At 41.4% G+C, this 17311-nt stretch overlaps 1 protein-coding gene across 1 annotated transcript in view; it reads left to right on the forward strand.

Moving 5' to 3' along the window:
• Window positions 1-3135: 3135 nt before the first annotated feature.
• The window catches only part of ELOVL4 (ELOVL fatty acid elongase 4), a 35321-nt gene continuing 21145 nt past the window's right edge, over window positions 3136-17311 (forward strand). The window contains exon 1 of the mRNA XM_074819702.1: window positions 3136-3449. Within this exon, the coding sequence (XP_074675803.1) occupies window positions 3350-3449 (100 nt within the window). The 5' untranslated portion in view covers window positions 3136-3349. The remainder of the gene's footprint in view (window positions 3450-17311) is intronic.

The raw sequence follows: 17311 nt of genomic DNA on the forward strand, positions 1-17311 counted from the left end.
CAATTACTGCAGAAGCATCTGCTCATTCGTCAAACATTACAGTAGAATATGCTTCACTGAAATTCATGAATAAATGCTTTTTCACATGCATTACTAAATGCACTGATCACCTGGACTTCGTAACATTTCTATTGCTATTTATTTGTGTCATGAAGAAGCAGAAAATGGCTGGAAATAGTTCTGAAATGAGATATCTCATTGGCTTTTTTACAAAAAGGTCTGGAAGGAATACAAAGTTTGTATCGTCTCAAATGGGAACTGGGAGGAGACCTTCCTCGGGGCAGGCTGTCCCACAACTTCCTGTTACCTTCTGCACCTTTCCTGAAGCACACAGACTTGCCTGCTGCCAGCACAAACACCCTGGAGCACTGGACAAATGGCCGGATTGCAGCTGGGAATTCGTGTGTTCCTCTGGGGTCAGCTGCCACAGGCCTGCCTTTTCCGAGCAGAAATTTGTCCATCTGAGATGTCCAGGTTTTAGGAACATGTACATTACCAAGTATAAGGTGACAACACTGGCTAATTAATGACACTAAAAAAACCATCTTTTTCTGACTACCACACTGCAGATTTCCTTGGAGGCTGCTTTGATGCTATGCCTTTGGATGCCTTCCTCCTTCTGTGCTCTTTAAGTAGCAGACATGGGTCTCAGCTTTCTTAGAACCAGCACATCCTGCTGGGTGCACAAACATAGGAAACTAGGTGGGATGTGTTTGGAAGCCCTCAGATACAGACCTAATTTTAAAAGCATGTCCGCGTGCTTGCAGTCTGAAAGTTAAACTAATGAGAATAGTTTGTCATAAACTTCATCACATTTTTTAAAGCCAAAGTCAAAGCACAGAAGTTACTCTGTTTAGATTGTTCATCTTTTCCCGGTTCTCCAAGCGCTGCAGCTCTGTTGCGGCTCTGTGTACAATTCTCAATGTACAATCATATTGCCAATATAAAGGAATTAATTGCAATCAAGAAAAGTTATCCAATCTGAAATAGATGAAACAGTAAACCGGATTGTATATTTTATAAACAATAATTATTGGTGTCAATTGTTCAAAAAAGACTTCCATAGAATAAATAAACAACCGTTTTAATAAAGAAGTAAGCATATCTAGGCTATAATATAAACAATTATTATTATGAATATGTATTAATATTGCTAATATGTCTTGTTCCTTTTTGTTCTTTGGTAGACTGTGGATCTTTACTCCTTGTGTTGGTGGCACTCCACTTAGTCCACATCTTGCCCAACATCATGTATGGCAGGGGAATGTGATCCTTTGTCATGATTCATTCAGTAGCCCATTCTGTTTCAAACATGTGGCCAAGGCAAATGGCCATATACCAATCTGAGGATTATGACTCATTCTTCTGGTTTCCTTTTGATTTAAATTATAATGTTAAAAAAAATTCTGAAGCTATGCTTTAGACAATACCAACCACACGTCAAATAAACGATACGCCGCAGTGGTTTCACCTGAAGGAGGCACAGGAACCACAGCTAATATTACGCTGTCTGCCTGCAACTTGGGAAGCAGGTTGGTGTTCACCTTGCCCTACCCAGTGACAGATCCATTTGAGAGCTCTCACCAGACCTCCTGCCATGATCAGTGCCATTAAAATAAAATGTAATTCAAGTCAGTGAAATTCATGCAGAGTTTTGATTGACTCTTCTCACGTGAGAGAAGTAGCAGCTGTCCATACATCAGCATGAGGTAACCTTGCTTTGGCTCCGAATTTCAGGCAGCATTGGTGTAAGTTGGACCTCCCTGTCCGTCCAGACCTCCAGGGGTTGAGATGGCTCCTCTTCCTTTCCCCAGGGCAGGTGATCCCTACTCCCAAACACCTGCTGGTTTCCAAGCTGCAGGTGCAGCGGCTCTGCTCGCGGTGGAGTAACTAGCGATGGCCAGTGTGCCTCTCCCATCCATAGGGCTGGGATTGCAGCAGCCAGGGTGGTCCAGGAGCAGAGCGGAGGGTGACTCAGCCAGGAGGAGGAGGGTGATCTGTGCTCACCACGACCAACACACAGGTGCTGGTGCACTGGGGGAGGGAGAGGTAGATACCATCTGATCTGCTGCCTGCCAGGAAGAAAGCTCACAACGCGGGTGGAGCAGCTCCCCTCCTGTCCCTCAGTGATCCTGAGGGTGTCATGCAGCCATCCACACTACACCTACACGGACTGTGGGAGAAGGAGAGACAAGCTGGCAGGAGGAGATAAGAAGCAAAGGGTGCGAGAAGCAGCTGGTGCACCCACACCAGGCAGAGGGTTTGTTGGGGTTGAAACGTAGGATGCAGAATGGATGAACTGGGACTGCACTTGTGGCCCTGCGGGCTTTTGCCATGGAGGCTCCTTCTCCTGCAGCCCCCAGCAACGGTCCAGGCAGGCGAACCTTTCTACACCACGAAGTGACCATAAAGGCTTTGGCCCGGGAGGTGGAGTGTGCAAAAAGCACCTCGGTGGCAAGTTGCTGGTCAGGGAAATGCCACCAACCACCACTGGTGGGGCAGGGAGAGAGCGAGTTCTCGCTGCGATTGATGGTGTTACCAGTGCTGGGAGGAGAAGGGATTTTAGCAGCGGCTTCTCCGGGCAGTCAGCTGCAATGCCAACACCTCGGTACCACCAGCCTTTGAGGTAAAGTGAGCACCACTCACACTGACGCCTTGGCCTGTCCGTCAAGGGGGAGTGAGAAAAGAAGAAAAGTCCAAACTTCTAAAATGAGAAAAGGAAGTAGAGAAATAAAGTTGACTAAAATATTTATTCCCCGTCTGGTAAAAGCATACCTATCTGAAAATAAAAGGCAAATTAAGATAACAAGCACCTCTTTTCCACCCCGGATTCCCACTGAGGGAGGAGAAGGGTCCCCGCGGGAGCGCCAGAGGCCGCCGCGCCGCCCAGCACCTGCTCCCGCCGCACTCCCCTCAGCCGGGCGGCGGGTGGGCGCCCGCAGTGCGCCTGCGCGGCCGGGCCGTGCCCCGCGCCCCCCGCGGCCGCCGCCGCCGGGCAGCCAGCCGGCCGGCACGTGACGCCAGCGCGCCGCACCGCAGCGCGCGCTGCGGACGGTGCTGCGGAGCCGGGGCCGCCCCGCCGTCCTCCCCCTCCCGCCTTCACACCCCCCCCCCCCCCTCCCAGCCGCCGCCGCTCCCCGCCCGCCTCCTCGCCCTCCTCCCTGCCCGCGGGACACGGGAGCCGGTGACGGGAGCGAGGCGGAGTCTGGAGGCAAGATACCGAGAGATAGAGATTTAAATCACATCCCCGGCTGTAGAAGGGCAGCAGCAGCAGCAGCCCCGGCGCAGAGGCACGGACGCACGCGCCGAGACAGGTCTGCCGGCTCCGCCGCTGCTGCTGCTGCTCACCATGGGTGCCGCCGCCGCCGAGCCCCCCCGCGCCATGGGCCTGGTGTCCAGCGTGGTGAACGACACCCTCGAGTTCTACCGCTGGACCTGGAGCATCCGAGGTAACCCGCCAGGGCGGCCCCGCCGGCAACCCCGGCACCGCCATCGCCGTGCCCGGCGCCCCCCCTCCGCCCGCTGTCACGGAAGCGCAGCGGTTCAAAATGGCTCCGTCTCCCGGGAGACGCGGCGCGCCCCGAGGGGTCTGAGGCGGCGGCCGGGCCTGGGCCTGGGTCCCCGGGCCTGGGACGGCGGAGGGGGGCCAGGCCCCTCCGCACCCGCTTCTCCTTCTTGTCCTTCTGGGTGTGCTTGCGTGCTTTGTTTGTTTATCTGTCTTAATCCCGTATAACGGCCCGGCGTGCGCGGGGCATCTCTTGGTGGCAAGGTGAGGGTGTCCCCCGGGCGCCCGCGGGCTGGGCGTAGCAAAATCTGCTTCCCAGAGCTGTCGTTCCTCTGGTTCCCTCTTACCACAGCCTGCCTTGGGGTGGTCATACGGGAACCCGGTGTCGGAGGTAATTCGTGTCTGGTAATTCACACTGGAGCTCAGGCCTTAGGCTTCTGCGGCAGGTGGGAGTCCTGTGACAGCATCGCGTGGAGTTCAGCAAACTAAATGAGGAAATGATTGTTACCGTCTGTGCAGAAGCTTTTCATTTTATACTAAGTGTGTTTGGGTTGGTCCTGCTGTTTTCCCTTTTCAATATGCTCCATTTTTGTATTGGCACCCGATGACTGCAATGTGGAAGATGCTGAAGGAAGAGAAAATGTCTTGGAGTACGGAGAAATGTGAAAAAGCAGCTTTTAGTGCTGGGACAGCAAATGAGATGGTAACTTGCTACAATGACAGGTAGCTCTGGAAGTATTGGTCAGCGTGAATGGCTCGCTCTCGTTGGTCAAATGAAACGAGCTGGGTAGAGTCGCAGCTTTCATAGTTGCTATTGTGAGTAACCTTGGGCAGTTGACAGAAGAATCAACTCTTTGGATATTTTCTTCATTTTTCAGTTGTCCACACAGCGATGAGGTCTAGGCGATTTTGATGTAAACCCAGAAATACATGGAGTAAAACTCTGGAGTGAATGTAACTATGGACATATTTTGTGGTAGTATGATAAGTGAGAATGTGGGGCCTTCATTACAGACGGGAAGCTCACTGCATCAGCAGTCTTTTCTTTTTCACCCCCCTCCCTTCTGCCATCTGTCAGATAATAAATTAATCTTGTGTTATAGATGGAGAGACCTCACTGTCTTTCACAATTTGCCTTCCCAGCCTATCCTCTGGGTTTTGCCATATTTTAAAAATTAAGCCTGTGTGCATATTTTTTCTTCTGTATTTAAAACCTGCCAGAATATGAGATCAAATAAAATGCTTGCAGCAGCACTGCATTGTAATCTACCACTGTTTGCTCTCTTTCTCTTGCAACATACAGTTGTTCATAGACTGCCAGGTAGCGCGTGAAAGAGATGCTATTCTAGCCAATCAGCAGCATTTTCAGATGGATATAAAAATAGGTGTGGGTATAAAGTTGATATCCTTATGGATTACTTGATTTGTTTGGAAAAATACTTCAAGTTCTGATATATTTCCTGAGCTTCAAACATGTTATTTAAGTCTGCATATAGACCATATTTGTTGTAACCAAAAATGAATGGAGGGGAAAAAAAAAAAAAAGAGGTGAAAAAGGCAAGTGTATGTTAGGAATGTAAAGATAAGTAACTTACATTAATACTATATATAGAGCAGACTTTTGCTTCTTCAGAGAATGTTAAGCAGTAGTAGGATGACATTGTGATGACATCTAAAATGTGCTTAAGTCTTTTACTAATTTACTAATGCAAAATTTTTAATTATTGCTCTAAGTTCAGTAGTGTTGCTGTTAACACAGGATTCCACTGTAATGAAGTAATCGGTTGCATTTTGCGTAAGAGGTGGAGAGTTTCTTGTTCAGGTTCTGGATTTCAGCGGGTCCCTGCAAGGATAGTTTTGGATAGAGCCTAAGTCACATCAAAAGCATGTTACTGTTCTTGTTTATACCCAGTAGTAAGTAAAACAAGGTCCTCCCGTAGTTTTCACAGTTGGGTATGGATGTAATATCGCACAATGCAGTTACAAGGTAGCTCCGGATAAAAAAGTGTCATTTATGAGGCAACGCTGCATTGCTGTTTAATGAAATCATATCTTAATGCCCTGAGTTCTGCTTAAATACCTGCTCAGTTCGCTGCTTTTCTGCATGTGTCTTTGTTCAGAAAAAAAGTGTCCATTTGCCATCTCTGAGTGAATATAGGTTCAAATCATGAATTCAGCACTGTTGTGTGAATTCATGCAATTCATCTTTCTGTCAAGAACTATGGCAGTGATATTACTCAACAGAAAACATAAATTATGGCATGCAAGACCATTGCCTAATGTTCAATATCATTAAATAAAAAAACTATACCACGCAGCAAAGTTGCTCAACAAATGATGCCATACAGTAGCATTACACAATAAATCATACTGAAACACTACCACACAGCAAAATTACACAATAAAATGTGAAGAAATTGTATTCCCACTACTACTCCTACACAAAAACTTCTCATTCATATAAAACCAAATTTACTTATTCTCTCCAGTTCTCACTTCCATTTTTTTATTGGACACTCAAGTCATTCTTTAGCCCCGTCTCAGTATTCATCAGGATTGTCCTGCCAGCAGGTGTTTTCTAATGCTGCTCCAGACTTCTGTGATGAGACTTGTGAAGAACTGTGCCAGAACATCCCACTGAGTCGTTTGCTGCTTTATTTTTGTGCTGTAAAGATTTGGTCTTTTTCCTCTCCTCCTTTGTGCTATTTAAAAAGCAACTGACCTTTTCTGAGACCAAAAAGAACCCCAAAAGACTGAATATATGATGAGCCTAAGTGGATTTTTTTTTTTTAAATGATGTCACAATTATTTTAGCATTAAGTGTGCTATCTAAAGCTCTCTTGTTTGTGGTTTTGTTTTTTCGATCTCTCATTTGGGAATAATAACAGTATTCTGTGACTTTTTTCCCCATATATATTATCAATTACACTTTCAGCCTTAGCTTAATATTTTTGCTTGTTAATTTGTTGAAAAACTACTATTTTTCTCTCCTTCCTTGACTGTCTTTTTAGACCCCTTTCATGAAAGCCTAAAATCCATTGTAACCATATTTTCACCTGAAAAGGCTGAAGGAGATCATTTAGGAAGCCATAAACTTAAAGGAGAGATAGAAGGGACAAAAACATGGTCTTAGCGGTCATCAGGAGAGGGAAAAAAAAAAAAAGGTGGTTGGTGGAACAGTTACTATCAGGTAAGATGATCTAGGAATTCCATTATTTCTGTAAGGGCATGGGACTGGTTACTTGTAATAGCTAGGGCAGGGCTTCCTTCTTTTTCTCGGCTCGGGTAGCTGGTTGGGGTTAGATCTGTCAGGAGGGATTAAGGGTGTGATCAGATGACTGAGCAAGTGACTTAAAGGGAGGTTCCAGGCTGAGTCCAGGGGAACTATTAAGGTGAATAACTCAGGACACAATCCAGGAAAGAAAAATGTGGAAATCTCAAAACATGGGTGAAGAAACCATTGGCAGTTGGGGAGGGGGAGTGAGAGACTGTGGCTTGAAAAGGAGATTTGTGAAACCCTGTATCAAAAAGTTTTATTTTAGAAGAACTAGTTAATTTGAATCTATTGAGCTAAAGAACAGAAGGCCTTACCTACTTTGGGTGAGAATAGTTGTTCTTGGAGCTCAAAGTTAAAAGGAGGCAGGGTCATCTCAGCCCATGTGGGACTGCTTTGGAACAGCAACTATTTACAGCTGTTGCAGTTAATAAGATTACAGACTTTTTCCATCAGGAGGAAAGGAGAGAGGAGAAAGATGCAAACTTTCACTTTAGTGGTAGGATAGTCTTCTAGTAGCATCTTGTTCAGGAGCAATATCAATTGTAGCTTTTATTAGATGGGTCCAAAGTGTAGGGCAATGAGGATGTGAAACACACAGCTGCTTGGCCTAGAAGTGAACCAGTGGAGCAGCTTCCCATGGGAACTCCAGTTGCTATAAAAAGTTTTGCAAGAAAGATCTTGGGACTAAGTTAAAAATGCTCAGGAAGTTCAGGTTCAGTTTTTTTCAGTCCAGGGAACAGAACTGGAAGAAAATGTGTTTCTTCTTCTCCCTCATTCTTTTCCCTATGCAGAAACCAAGTGGCCAAAGGATCCTGAAAGTTTATGCTTGAGTAAAGTTCATTGGGGTGGTTAGCAGAACAGTCTGAGTGCAGGTAGTACTTTGTTGTATATGAGAATTTGTGCCAAAGCTGGAGGCAAGTAGAATCCAAATAAAAGTTCTTCAGAGGGTGATAATGGGGAGAGAGAACGAAGGGTGAGATGAAGGTTCATAAAGCCTGTTTCACAGAAACAAAGCAGAATGTGTTCCTAAGCCTTTGGAGGGTTGGCTAAGCATAAGACTTAGTGATTTGACTATGATACTTGTCTGGCAGATACAATTTTCTTCTCAAGGGAACTGTTTTTTCTATCTGTGACTGGGTAAAACACAAGGATTAGGTAGACAGGAAGAAACACACCAGAAACTGGGGAAACTAGTGTAATTGGGTTTGGCTGTCTTGTAGCAGAAACACAAAGAAAAACCTGTGGCAGAAGCAGCACCAGGAGAAATTGGTTACAGAAGTAAAGAATGTTAAAGGCTAGATTATGTGAGTGTATTGTCAACCAAACTCAGCAAAAGGAACATCCCAGTTTACTTGATTTGTTCCATTAAGCATCACATTTAACTGCCTGTCAGTGGAGGGAGGGACTTTATTAATGAAGAAAAAACAGCTCTTGGTATTGAAGACAATTTGCTGGGTGTTTGAAGGAAATTACACCCATGTTTCATCACCAAGAGATTTTATCAGATTGCGGAATTTGAAAGACAGATAATCAGAACAAAACAGGTACCAAGCACCTTTGGAAATAGAAACATCAGACAGAAAAGTATATTACTGAAGTGGAAACGTCTGCTTAGAGATTTTGGATCACTAAACTTGAAGAACTCAAACCTGAGGGAGTAGCCTGAAGCAAAGCTAACACTATGGATGAAGAGCCGAGTTGTGAGTGGAAGACTTCTCTTTCCTAACTTAAAGGAGGAGGAGTTGTAGGTGACCATCTGCAACTCTCAGCTCCAGCGAAGAGATGAACCAGAAAAAAGCTCTTTGAAGAGCACCAGCAAGAATGTGATATGAAGTTCTGTTTGAACACTCATCAGCATATTCTGGAAGGAAAAGCAAATGTTTGGACAAAATGGCAAGAATATAACTAAACTTCTGAAAATTCCTTTTAATGCAGTGTAGATAGAATGTCTTGAAATCTTTGGAGGAAGGAAGATGTTATGAATACTCTTAAAGCAGATTCCATGGAAAAAAGTTGGGAAACGGCTTTATACAGAATTTAGCCAAGCTGATTGCATGATCTTCGTACCTACTTCAGAAGGCCAAATGACTAGATGTTTAAAATTGCAGCACACTGTAAATTACTATTGTGGAGTTCTCAGCAGATCATGTTTCTCAGCTAAGGCTGCATGCCATTAGTGAGGTGCAAATCAGCATGTGGTTCTGGAGCCACGTACTGCAACAAGAGGTGAAGAATTCTTGAGCAGTTGAAATATCTGTGGCACGCTACAGATGCATTCATCCTGGGGGCTGCACTGGTTATGTAAATTGATTGAGCATAGTGGATGAACTAGGTAGCTGTCTGTAGTTAGAGAAACTGGACTAGAAATTGATCATGGTAGTCATTCTGTATTTATGCTGTGCTTGGCATGAAGAGGCAGGTAGCAGGGCTATGGTTATGCCTGTGGAAGACCAGAAGAGGTTGTATGCAAGGCAGCTATGCTATATTATGCTGTGCAACCAGGAAAGATTGTCAAAGGCTGCATAAGGATGGTTAGTAGAGAAAGGTGTAGGAAACATAGGATGTAGTTCCTTTTAAGGTCTTGTAGATCTGGAGCCATGAGGAGTGGGTGAGACAAGACTCCACTTTTTCCTCTGCCAGTCCAGACAGGTTTTTGGAGTTACTTGATTCATATGGAGAGGATTAAGGGAGCGTTTGGTTGAAAGGTGAATGAATGAAAAGGCTCCAAGCGAACATGGAGAGAACTTTTGGAGGAAGAATTTGCTAGGATGCAAGACTAGGGGGGGAAAAGGATGTGGTGTGTACTGAAGAGTTTTTTGAGGTAAGGCAAATGGCGCTAAACATGAATGGCCTGAAAAACTGGAGCTAAATGGCCGTTCGTTTAGCTAGAAAGAATTGGCCGTAAAAAGAATGAGGGCTTTGGCTTTTAAAGAGTGTTGGTATGAGTGGAGCGTGCGTGGAGCACAGAAGTTGGTGTGCTTGTAAGGGCAGATCTGATCCATGGTTATACCTGTGGAAGACCAGAAGAGGTTGTATTCAAGGCAGCTATGCTGTATTATCCTGTGCAACCAGGAAAGATTGTCAAAGGCTGCATAAGGATGGTTAGTAGAGAAAGGTGTAGGAAATGTAGGATGTAGTTTGTAGAGAAGGTAGGACTTCCCTGACTAGTGAACTGTTACATGTTTTGCTTTGGGCTTTGCTTTCTCAGGCTGTATTTGGAAACGAAGTTGAAGCTACCATTGCATTTCATAAGGAACTCGTGTGGGACTATCTGACTGACATCTCCTTTAGGAAGATGTAGATGTGGGGTGCATAGTTTCTGGATCTTGTTTAGGTGGCAGGTAAGTACAACTGTGCTCAGTTTTGTCAAGACTCAAGTGCTTCTGAGTGTATGGACTTCAAGGTCTTGTGGCATTTTAAGGACATAAATGAAGGCAGCTCTGAAATTCAGGCCTGCCAAGACTTAGGTGTCAGCTCTGTGGGGATTTCCAGGACTGAACCCTCGACTGGAGGTAAAGCAATAAGTAGCTCCAAGGCAAGCATAGAGATGAATTGATTGCAGCGTGTTTTGCATTAACTCCCATTGTGTGTGCTTGGATCTCAAGATAAACATGAGCTAGCTTACCTTTTGCTCGTGGAAGGTGAGGGGGTATAAGCTACCTCAATTTGGCTTGCATTTGATGCAAGGTAATGGCACACCTGTGGGCATTAACTGCTCTTGGTTCTGTCAGATTAACTCATTTATATGCCTGCAACTCAACTCCTTTCTTTATGTACTTGAATAATTTCAGTGGTTTGATCCTTAACTCCTGCCCTGGAGCGTTCTCTCTCTCTGTGGCATTGTGTCTGCTTGTACCATGCGTTTCTTCCCTAGTTTCACTCTATCCATCCACCTCCCACATGTAGTCCTCTGTTTCAGCATAATTGTGGACGCTTGACCATTTGATTTGTTTCCATCATATTTTCATATTCCTCTTATCTCTTTCTGCAGCATCTCAAAAGCATCTTCTTCCAGCTCTTGTATATGTTATACTTCAGTTTGCATGCTTGACCATGGTGATTTTCTATTATTTTTTTTTCTTTTTTATCTGCTTACAGATACTATCTCCTTGATTCCCTCTCCCAGCAAATAAGAGATTGTTTTATTGCTTTCTAAATGCTCACAGGATGTTGCTACAAGAAGGGAATTTATAACCCGTGTTTTTCACTTTTTCTGTTGAGCCAGTAAATCTTCTCTCTAGACAAGATTTTATGTCCTTCTATTCCTAGAGCATCATTGTAACACCTTGTTTTTAAATGGTTTAAGATACTGTAAAGGAAAAAAAAATAGGAAATACAGGTGCTAAATTGAATAGCTGGGCTGTAAGTACGAGATGTCATAACCATATTTTCGGGGTATGCATTTAATATTTAGTGGTTTACCAGGAACAGATGTGCCCAATAGAAATAGTTACACATATAGTACCCCAAAATGCTTTCATATTTAGGTCAGATTTTCTTCTATTCTGTCTAATCTCAGATTCAGTGATCCATGAATTTTTGATCAAGAGTGAGAAACTGCATTGCAGAAAACACTGGAGAAGCTTAGATTTGGGGGCCATATGTTACCATGAAAGGTAACACGGCTGTTAAAGAGAAGAGACGTAGTTGTATCAGTCATTTGCGTATGGCATTATCTAGCTGCCAAATTGATGATTTTTCTACTGCGTACTTAGTGAGTGAAAGATTCAGACACTGATCGTTCTTCTGGTCATCTTTAGGTATAAGAACATTTTCTCATTCAGTTCATGCTTTGAAAATCACCAGTTAAAAATTAGTCTCTTTTTATGGTCATTTGTCATTTTTGCTGATGTCAAAGGCATGTTGAGGAAAAAAAAAAATCTAAGTGTTTTGCAGTAATATTTTTCATTGGAGGCTTTGACTGATGTATTTGTGTTAGTCTAATGGAAGACCTAATGTACCTCACAACTGTAAATTTTACTTCTGCCCCTGAACTTTGAAGATAAGAGCAAATATATTTCAATAACTTCTTTTGTAGTTTTTACTCACAACATAATTCCTACCTCATTCATCCTTCTGTAAAACCAAATTGATGAGCAGCATCTTCATGCTGATGCAAACAGAAAAAGTGGGTAGTTTATCAGAGAGACTTCTGTGCAGCTTCTCAAATGTTCTCAAGTAGTTTTCTGGTATTGTTTTTAGGTAGATTTCACTTGCTATTGCTGGTTTTCATACTGCATCTAGGAGTCTCTAAATGCGCATCTGCAACCCCAAATCATTCTGTTTTATGAGAGCAGCAATATAAATTGTTTACATTTGCTATGTAGTTAAGCATCAGTATCCTTGTACTGTGTTACCACAGTAGCAAGACATACATCAGTGCTGAACTTACTGTCCTGTGTATGCTGAGTATGTAACACATGTCTCTACAGTGGATAAGGCCTTGCAGAGTTATTATTAAACTGTTATTAATAATCCTTCAAATTTTTCAAGGTTGTTATCTTCTAACTGAGGGAATCTAATAAAAAAATCTGTCTATGGAGAAGATTTATGCGGTGATCATCCTCTGAATCACACTAGATGGGCCAATAGTCTAATCTGTTATTGCAACATTGAATGTGCATAAATCCTGTGTTTGTATTACTGCTTACTGACACCCCTACAACTATTTTCATAGTACCAAAAGCCACCACTTCTGTGTGGAGTAATGACATCTCCAGTCTGAGCTCTCCAAAATAGTTTTGGCTAAGACCAGAGAAATTTGAATAAAAGTTTCAATTTAAAAAAAAAAAAAAGTGTGGAAGGAAAGCTTATTGAAGTGTGTTTTATGCAGCACTTTTATTTCTTTAGAAATACAGAGTCATGGGCTGGTTCATAGAGTTCTGCAACTAGTTCATAAAATTGCATCCCATGGGTTGGTTGTTTTTTTTTTTTTTTCCATCTGTTTTCTTCATCTATTTACTCCATAACTTGTAACATTTAAGAAAAGACATGCAGGTATCACTGCACTAGGAATGCATCTTGCTTTTGTGATCTTTGGAGAAGATGTGACAAACAGAAGAATGCTACGTGCCTCAAGGGCTTACTATCTTCCAAATCTTGTGTAAGCTTCAGTGAGGATTATATTTTTATTATTCCTTGAAGCAGAGTGTTTGCACTGTCCTCACAAATAATCATAATCAACAGAGGATGTAAATCAAAAATAACTTGAACAGGTCAATCTCTTAGACTTGAAAATCCTGCAACTTGATGGTGAATTGATATGGCTCCTGAACTTCATAATAATTCCATTATTATCCTTGTCTTGAAACAAGTGTATCCTGTAACTGCTGTGTACAGGCACAGAGACAATATGGTATTAGTGACTGAATGATGGGAGTCCCAAGAAGACTAGCATGCTAGTTAGAATAACATGAATACTAGCTAAAATACATCTGACCTTTTAACAACAAATTTGGGCTAGGTATTCCTGTTATTTTAATGGAAGTTTATGGAACATATGCATATTACACAGGTGTTCATTAGCTCCAGGAGATGTTCTTAGCTGTGTAGTATTTTGATTTTATTTTGCTGTATATAGGTTTAAAAAAGACTAAACAGTCAATTACAAAGCCCTGAAATCTAAAACAAAACTACAGCTGGTTATAGGCAGTACCTGTTAGTCTTGTCTGTAGTCCTTTTGGTTTTGGGGCAGGCACCTCTCATTTCTGAGTGCAACAGGATTTGTACAGCTTCATTAGCAAACTCTTAAAATCTGTGGATTTTGTTGTTTTGTTTTTCAGAGTATATGTTTTCATTATTCATGGGGCTTGACACTGAATATTTTTATTCTTGCATCTTAGCTAAATGTTTCATAGCTTGTTAAAACGACAATGATTTGCCATAAATGTTGATGTCTCTTGTTCTCAGCCCAAAGTTGTTTGTTCTTGGCTAGCTAAAGCTTGAGGGTAGACAAAATACTTGGATATTTCCATTCATTCTTGAAGATCAAAGTAAACATGTTTTCTCTGTACTGTTCTGTATTTTAAAAAATTACTTAAATCAGGCCACCTGTTGTGCTTTTTTGTGCCAGGTTTTAGGAAACTGTTACATGGCATTGCGAGTGTGTCATCCTTAGCTTTACCAGTAACACACCTATTCGTTTTCTTGCCAATCATAACCACCACTGGTGCTATGATGTTACTGTGATAATACAGAATTCTTCTGTGATGGAAAGTGGTGGGGACTTGATTGGTGTAGTTAATTTTCACTGTCAGGCTGATTTAAATGTTTGTAGAGGATCCAGAGAAGAGCCATGAAAATGATTAAAGGTTTGGAAAATACGCCTTCAGGTGAATGAAATAAGGTCTTTCTTTAAACAAAATAAAACACATTTAAAAAAAAAAGCAGCTAGTGAGTAACCTGATAGCTGCTTGTAACTACCCAAATAAGGATGAAAAAAAAAAATTGGTAAAAGATGGGTCTTCAGTCTAGCAGAGAAAAGTATCACTAATTGGTTAAAGTATAATCCTAAATCCTTGGGCTTTAGGGAGCAAATGTATGCAGTGGGTCTAGTTAACATCTTACAGCAAGCTGTTATATGTTCTACTGGGTTCTCTGTCTCTGAAAAGACATATTCTATAGTAAAATGGGAAATTCTTCTGAGGAAGATCTCTTAGCTAAAATGTGCATTAAGGGAAGTTTCATGGCCTTTGATTTGTAGATTATACTAGATTGCAGTGTTCCTGAGTTAGGTACAGGTATCTTTGGCCCTGTCAGACTCCGTAGAAGTACCCATAGTGCCAGAGCCTGCAGACATTGCCAGGTTTGATAGGCGAGATAAAGGTGAGAAAGAAGCATAAACTGGACATTCCTTGTGTCCCAATCCTTTTGCTTTCCTGCAGCAATCTGTGCACAGTCCCTCCTAGGAGGACATAGACTTTTTTCTGATTGAAACAGGAGTGAGACTATAGGCAAATTATTTTAATTTGTGCGCTAGATTCAATCCTCTATCATAGGATTTCTCATAAAGAAACTTGATAAACTGAGTTAATTGCACATATTGCACTCTAATCTTCAATGAATAATCAATATCAAAGCAGACAATTCAAGCAAGGGACACTTCTAAAAGAATAATTTTGGGCCATATAAACTGCTTTATTAAAATTGTAATTAATAAGTGAATAGAAAAATTTAACTTCTGTAGGTATTCAGTCCAAAGATATATGGCCTCTCAATTTTGATTCTGCAATAGTACTTCTCTGACAGTCTTCAGTCTCGAGTTGTGCAGCCCATGTAGTTAGTCATGTACTGCTTTAAAGGCTAAGTTTATTGCTGTTGTTGTTCTATCCGTACATTCTGAGGTTTTAGTCAAAGACTGAGCTTTTTTCTTGGAATGTCTACAAACTTGTAACAGTGAATGTACTTCTAAGTGATTTTGATGTGTTACTCCATTTAGTTTAAAAGCATAGGGTCTAATCATGTAGATGCCTATCTGAGTTTAATTTCAGCTGAGCCAGTCTGCAGTGGTTGTATAGCCACAGTGAACCTTATATTCACATTTAAATATTTACTGGACTGAGCCAGTATTTCTAATACAAATGCAGAAAAAGAAGTATGTTGTATAGAATATTAATCCCTAACCAGAAAGCAGAGAGGGAGAGGGGGGCACTAAAATACTGCTAAGGTATTTAATTTGAAAGCTTTGTAAACATTTTAAGGTGTATGAAGTTACGTTTCTCACATGTTTTCTTGATACGTGTTTTCATTTTGTAATATCCTTCAATTATAGTGCTAGTGGAGCTAATAAGATATGGGATATTCTTAAATAATTAAAACAGTGTGGTTCGTAGAACAGTACTCCAGTTAGATAATACTGGTTTGCCTGCCTTATATTGTGGAATTAAAATTTCACTTGTTTAATTATATCTTTCTTAAACTTGAGATTGAGCTTTGAGAGGACTTCTTGTTAAAATAAACTGTGTGATCTGCAGAGAGCTCTCCCTGTTAAGAACCACTTTTAAACAGTCACCATCATTTCTGCAGTGTCTTTAGAAATGTAATTGGACAGATGGATGTGCTGGATTGGCACTGTAAGTGTCTTTGCGCTGAGAATAGTATCAATAGCTATTAATAACTTTGAAAGGCTCTCCAGATAAATTAGTGAGTAGTGACCTTATAGCTAAGGAATGCATATAATGTTTAAGTGAAAATAAAGACTTACTAAGTATTGCTTTTGAATCTAATATGAATGCAGGGAAATTCAAAAGTAATGTATTTTGGTTATGTATTATTTTCTCTAAAACTAATACTAAAAGCAGATATAGTCACCATTGCACTGTTTCAGGATTTTTCCTGATGAATGTAGGAGCAACTGTGCTGTGCATTTGTTTGCTTATTCTTGAAGTTTGTGCTTCTTGATGAAAGAAAAGAAAATGATCATAGGCTCAGTAATATGCAGGAAATTTAACCATCTGAAGTCCTCTCTATTGGAAAGGAAATGCTGAACCACATTTAACAGAAGCATTTGCTATTAAAACACTTATAGTATGTTTCATGGAGGTTTCACCATCAGTGCAGCCTTACTTATTGAAGTTTATCTTCATTTGCATTCTATATTTCAATGTAGGTCAATTATGTCCTCTTTGGACGTTACCAGGTAGGATATTCAGTCCTTTTCACTGGTTCTGCTCTTGTTCTTGCTTTGGAGGAAGAAATCTGAGGTTTTTATGTGTGTATTTCCTGTTAATTGCCCCACGTAAAGAATTAAATCCTACAAGGGTAGGTGCCTCAGGGCAATTTCAATTATTATATATATATATATATAAAAGTTCTATTTCTTGTCTTGTCTTTGCAATGTGAAACTTTAAAATGTATATACACAAAATGACAGGAAAACCTTGTGTATATAAACATTTCATATTCTTTCCGTAAATAACAGTAATTTTCTATCAGGAACATGTTAGCAGCTACCTTATTCTACTTTGGATTCACCTTTATGATTGAGTGCAACTTTAAATGTTTGTTCTTTCTCCCACCTTACAAAAAAAGCACTGTACTACAGCCTGTGCCATCACAACAGACATTTTATTTGTGATCGAATTAGAATCTGGGTCTTAGGATTTGAAAGATAAATGCATTAATCCCCTGAAAGATTCAGTCGGTCTCTGTCAATTCTAATCAGGTAAAGGCATTGGTCATTTTGCTTCAAAGCAGTTGGAGGGATTTTTTAATTCAGGGAGCTGGCCTTTTTATTTCAAGCTTATTTCATGTTTCAGGTAATAATGTACTTATAGCGTGTGAAGTACTACAGGATTTAATACACTCATATGTCCCCTTAAGATGTAGACAGTTCTCTGTAATTTGCAGAAATCATTTGTGGTCATCAGCACCAGCTAGTATGTAGGACACAAAATTATGCTGCTTTTGCTAAAACAAGGTGGAGTTGTGAGGGAGGAGGGTATTGGAGTAGCTTGGGAGGTTTGTCTCTTAAGGAGATGACTTAAGAGAGTGAGTTTATCTTGGTTTGGAAGAGGATATCTGAAAAGAAG

Source organism: Strix aluco, chromosome 3 (assembly GCF_031877795.1).
Source record: "Strix aluco isolate bStrAlu1 chromosome 3, bStrAlu1.hap1, whole genome shotgun sequence".
Classification (NCBI taxonomy): domain Eukaryota; kingdom Metazoa; phylum Chordata; class Aves; order Strigiformes; family Strigidae; genus Strix; species Strix aluco.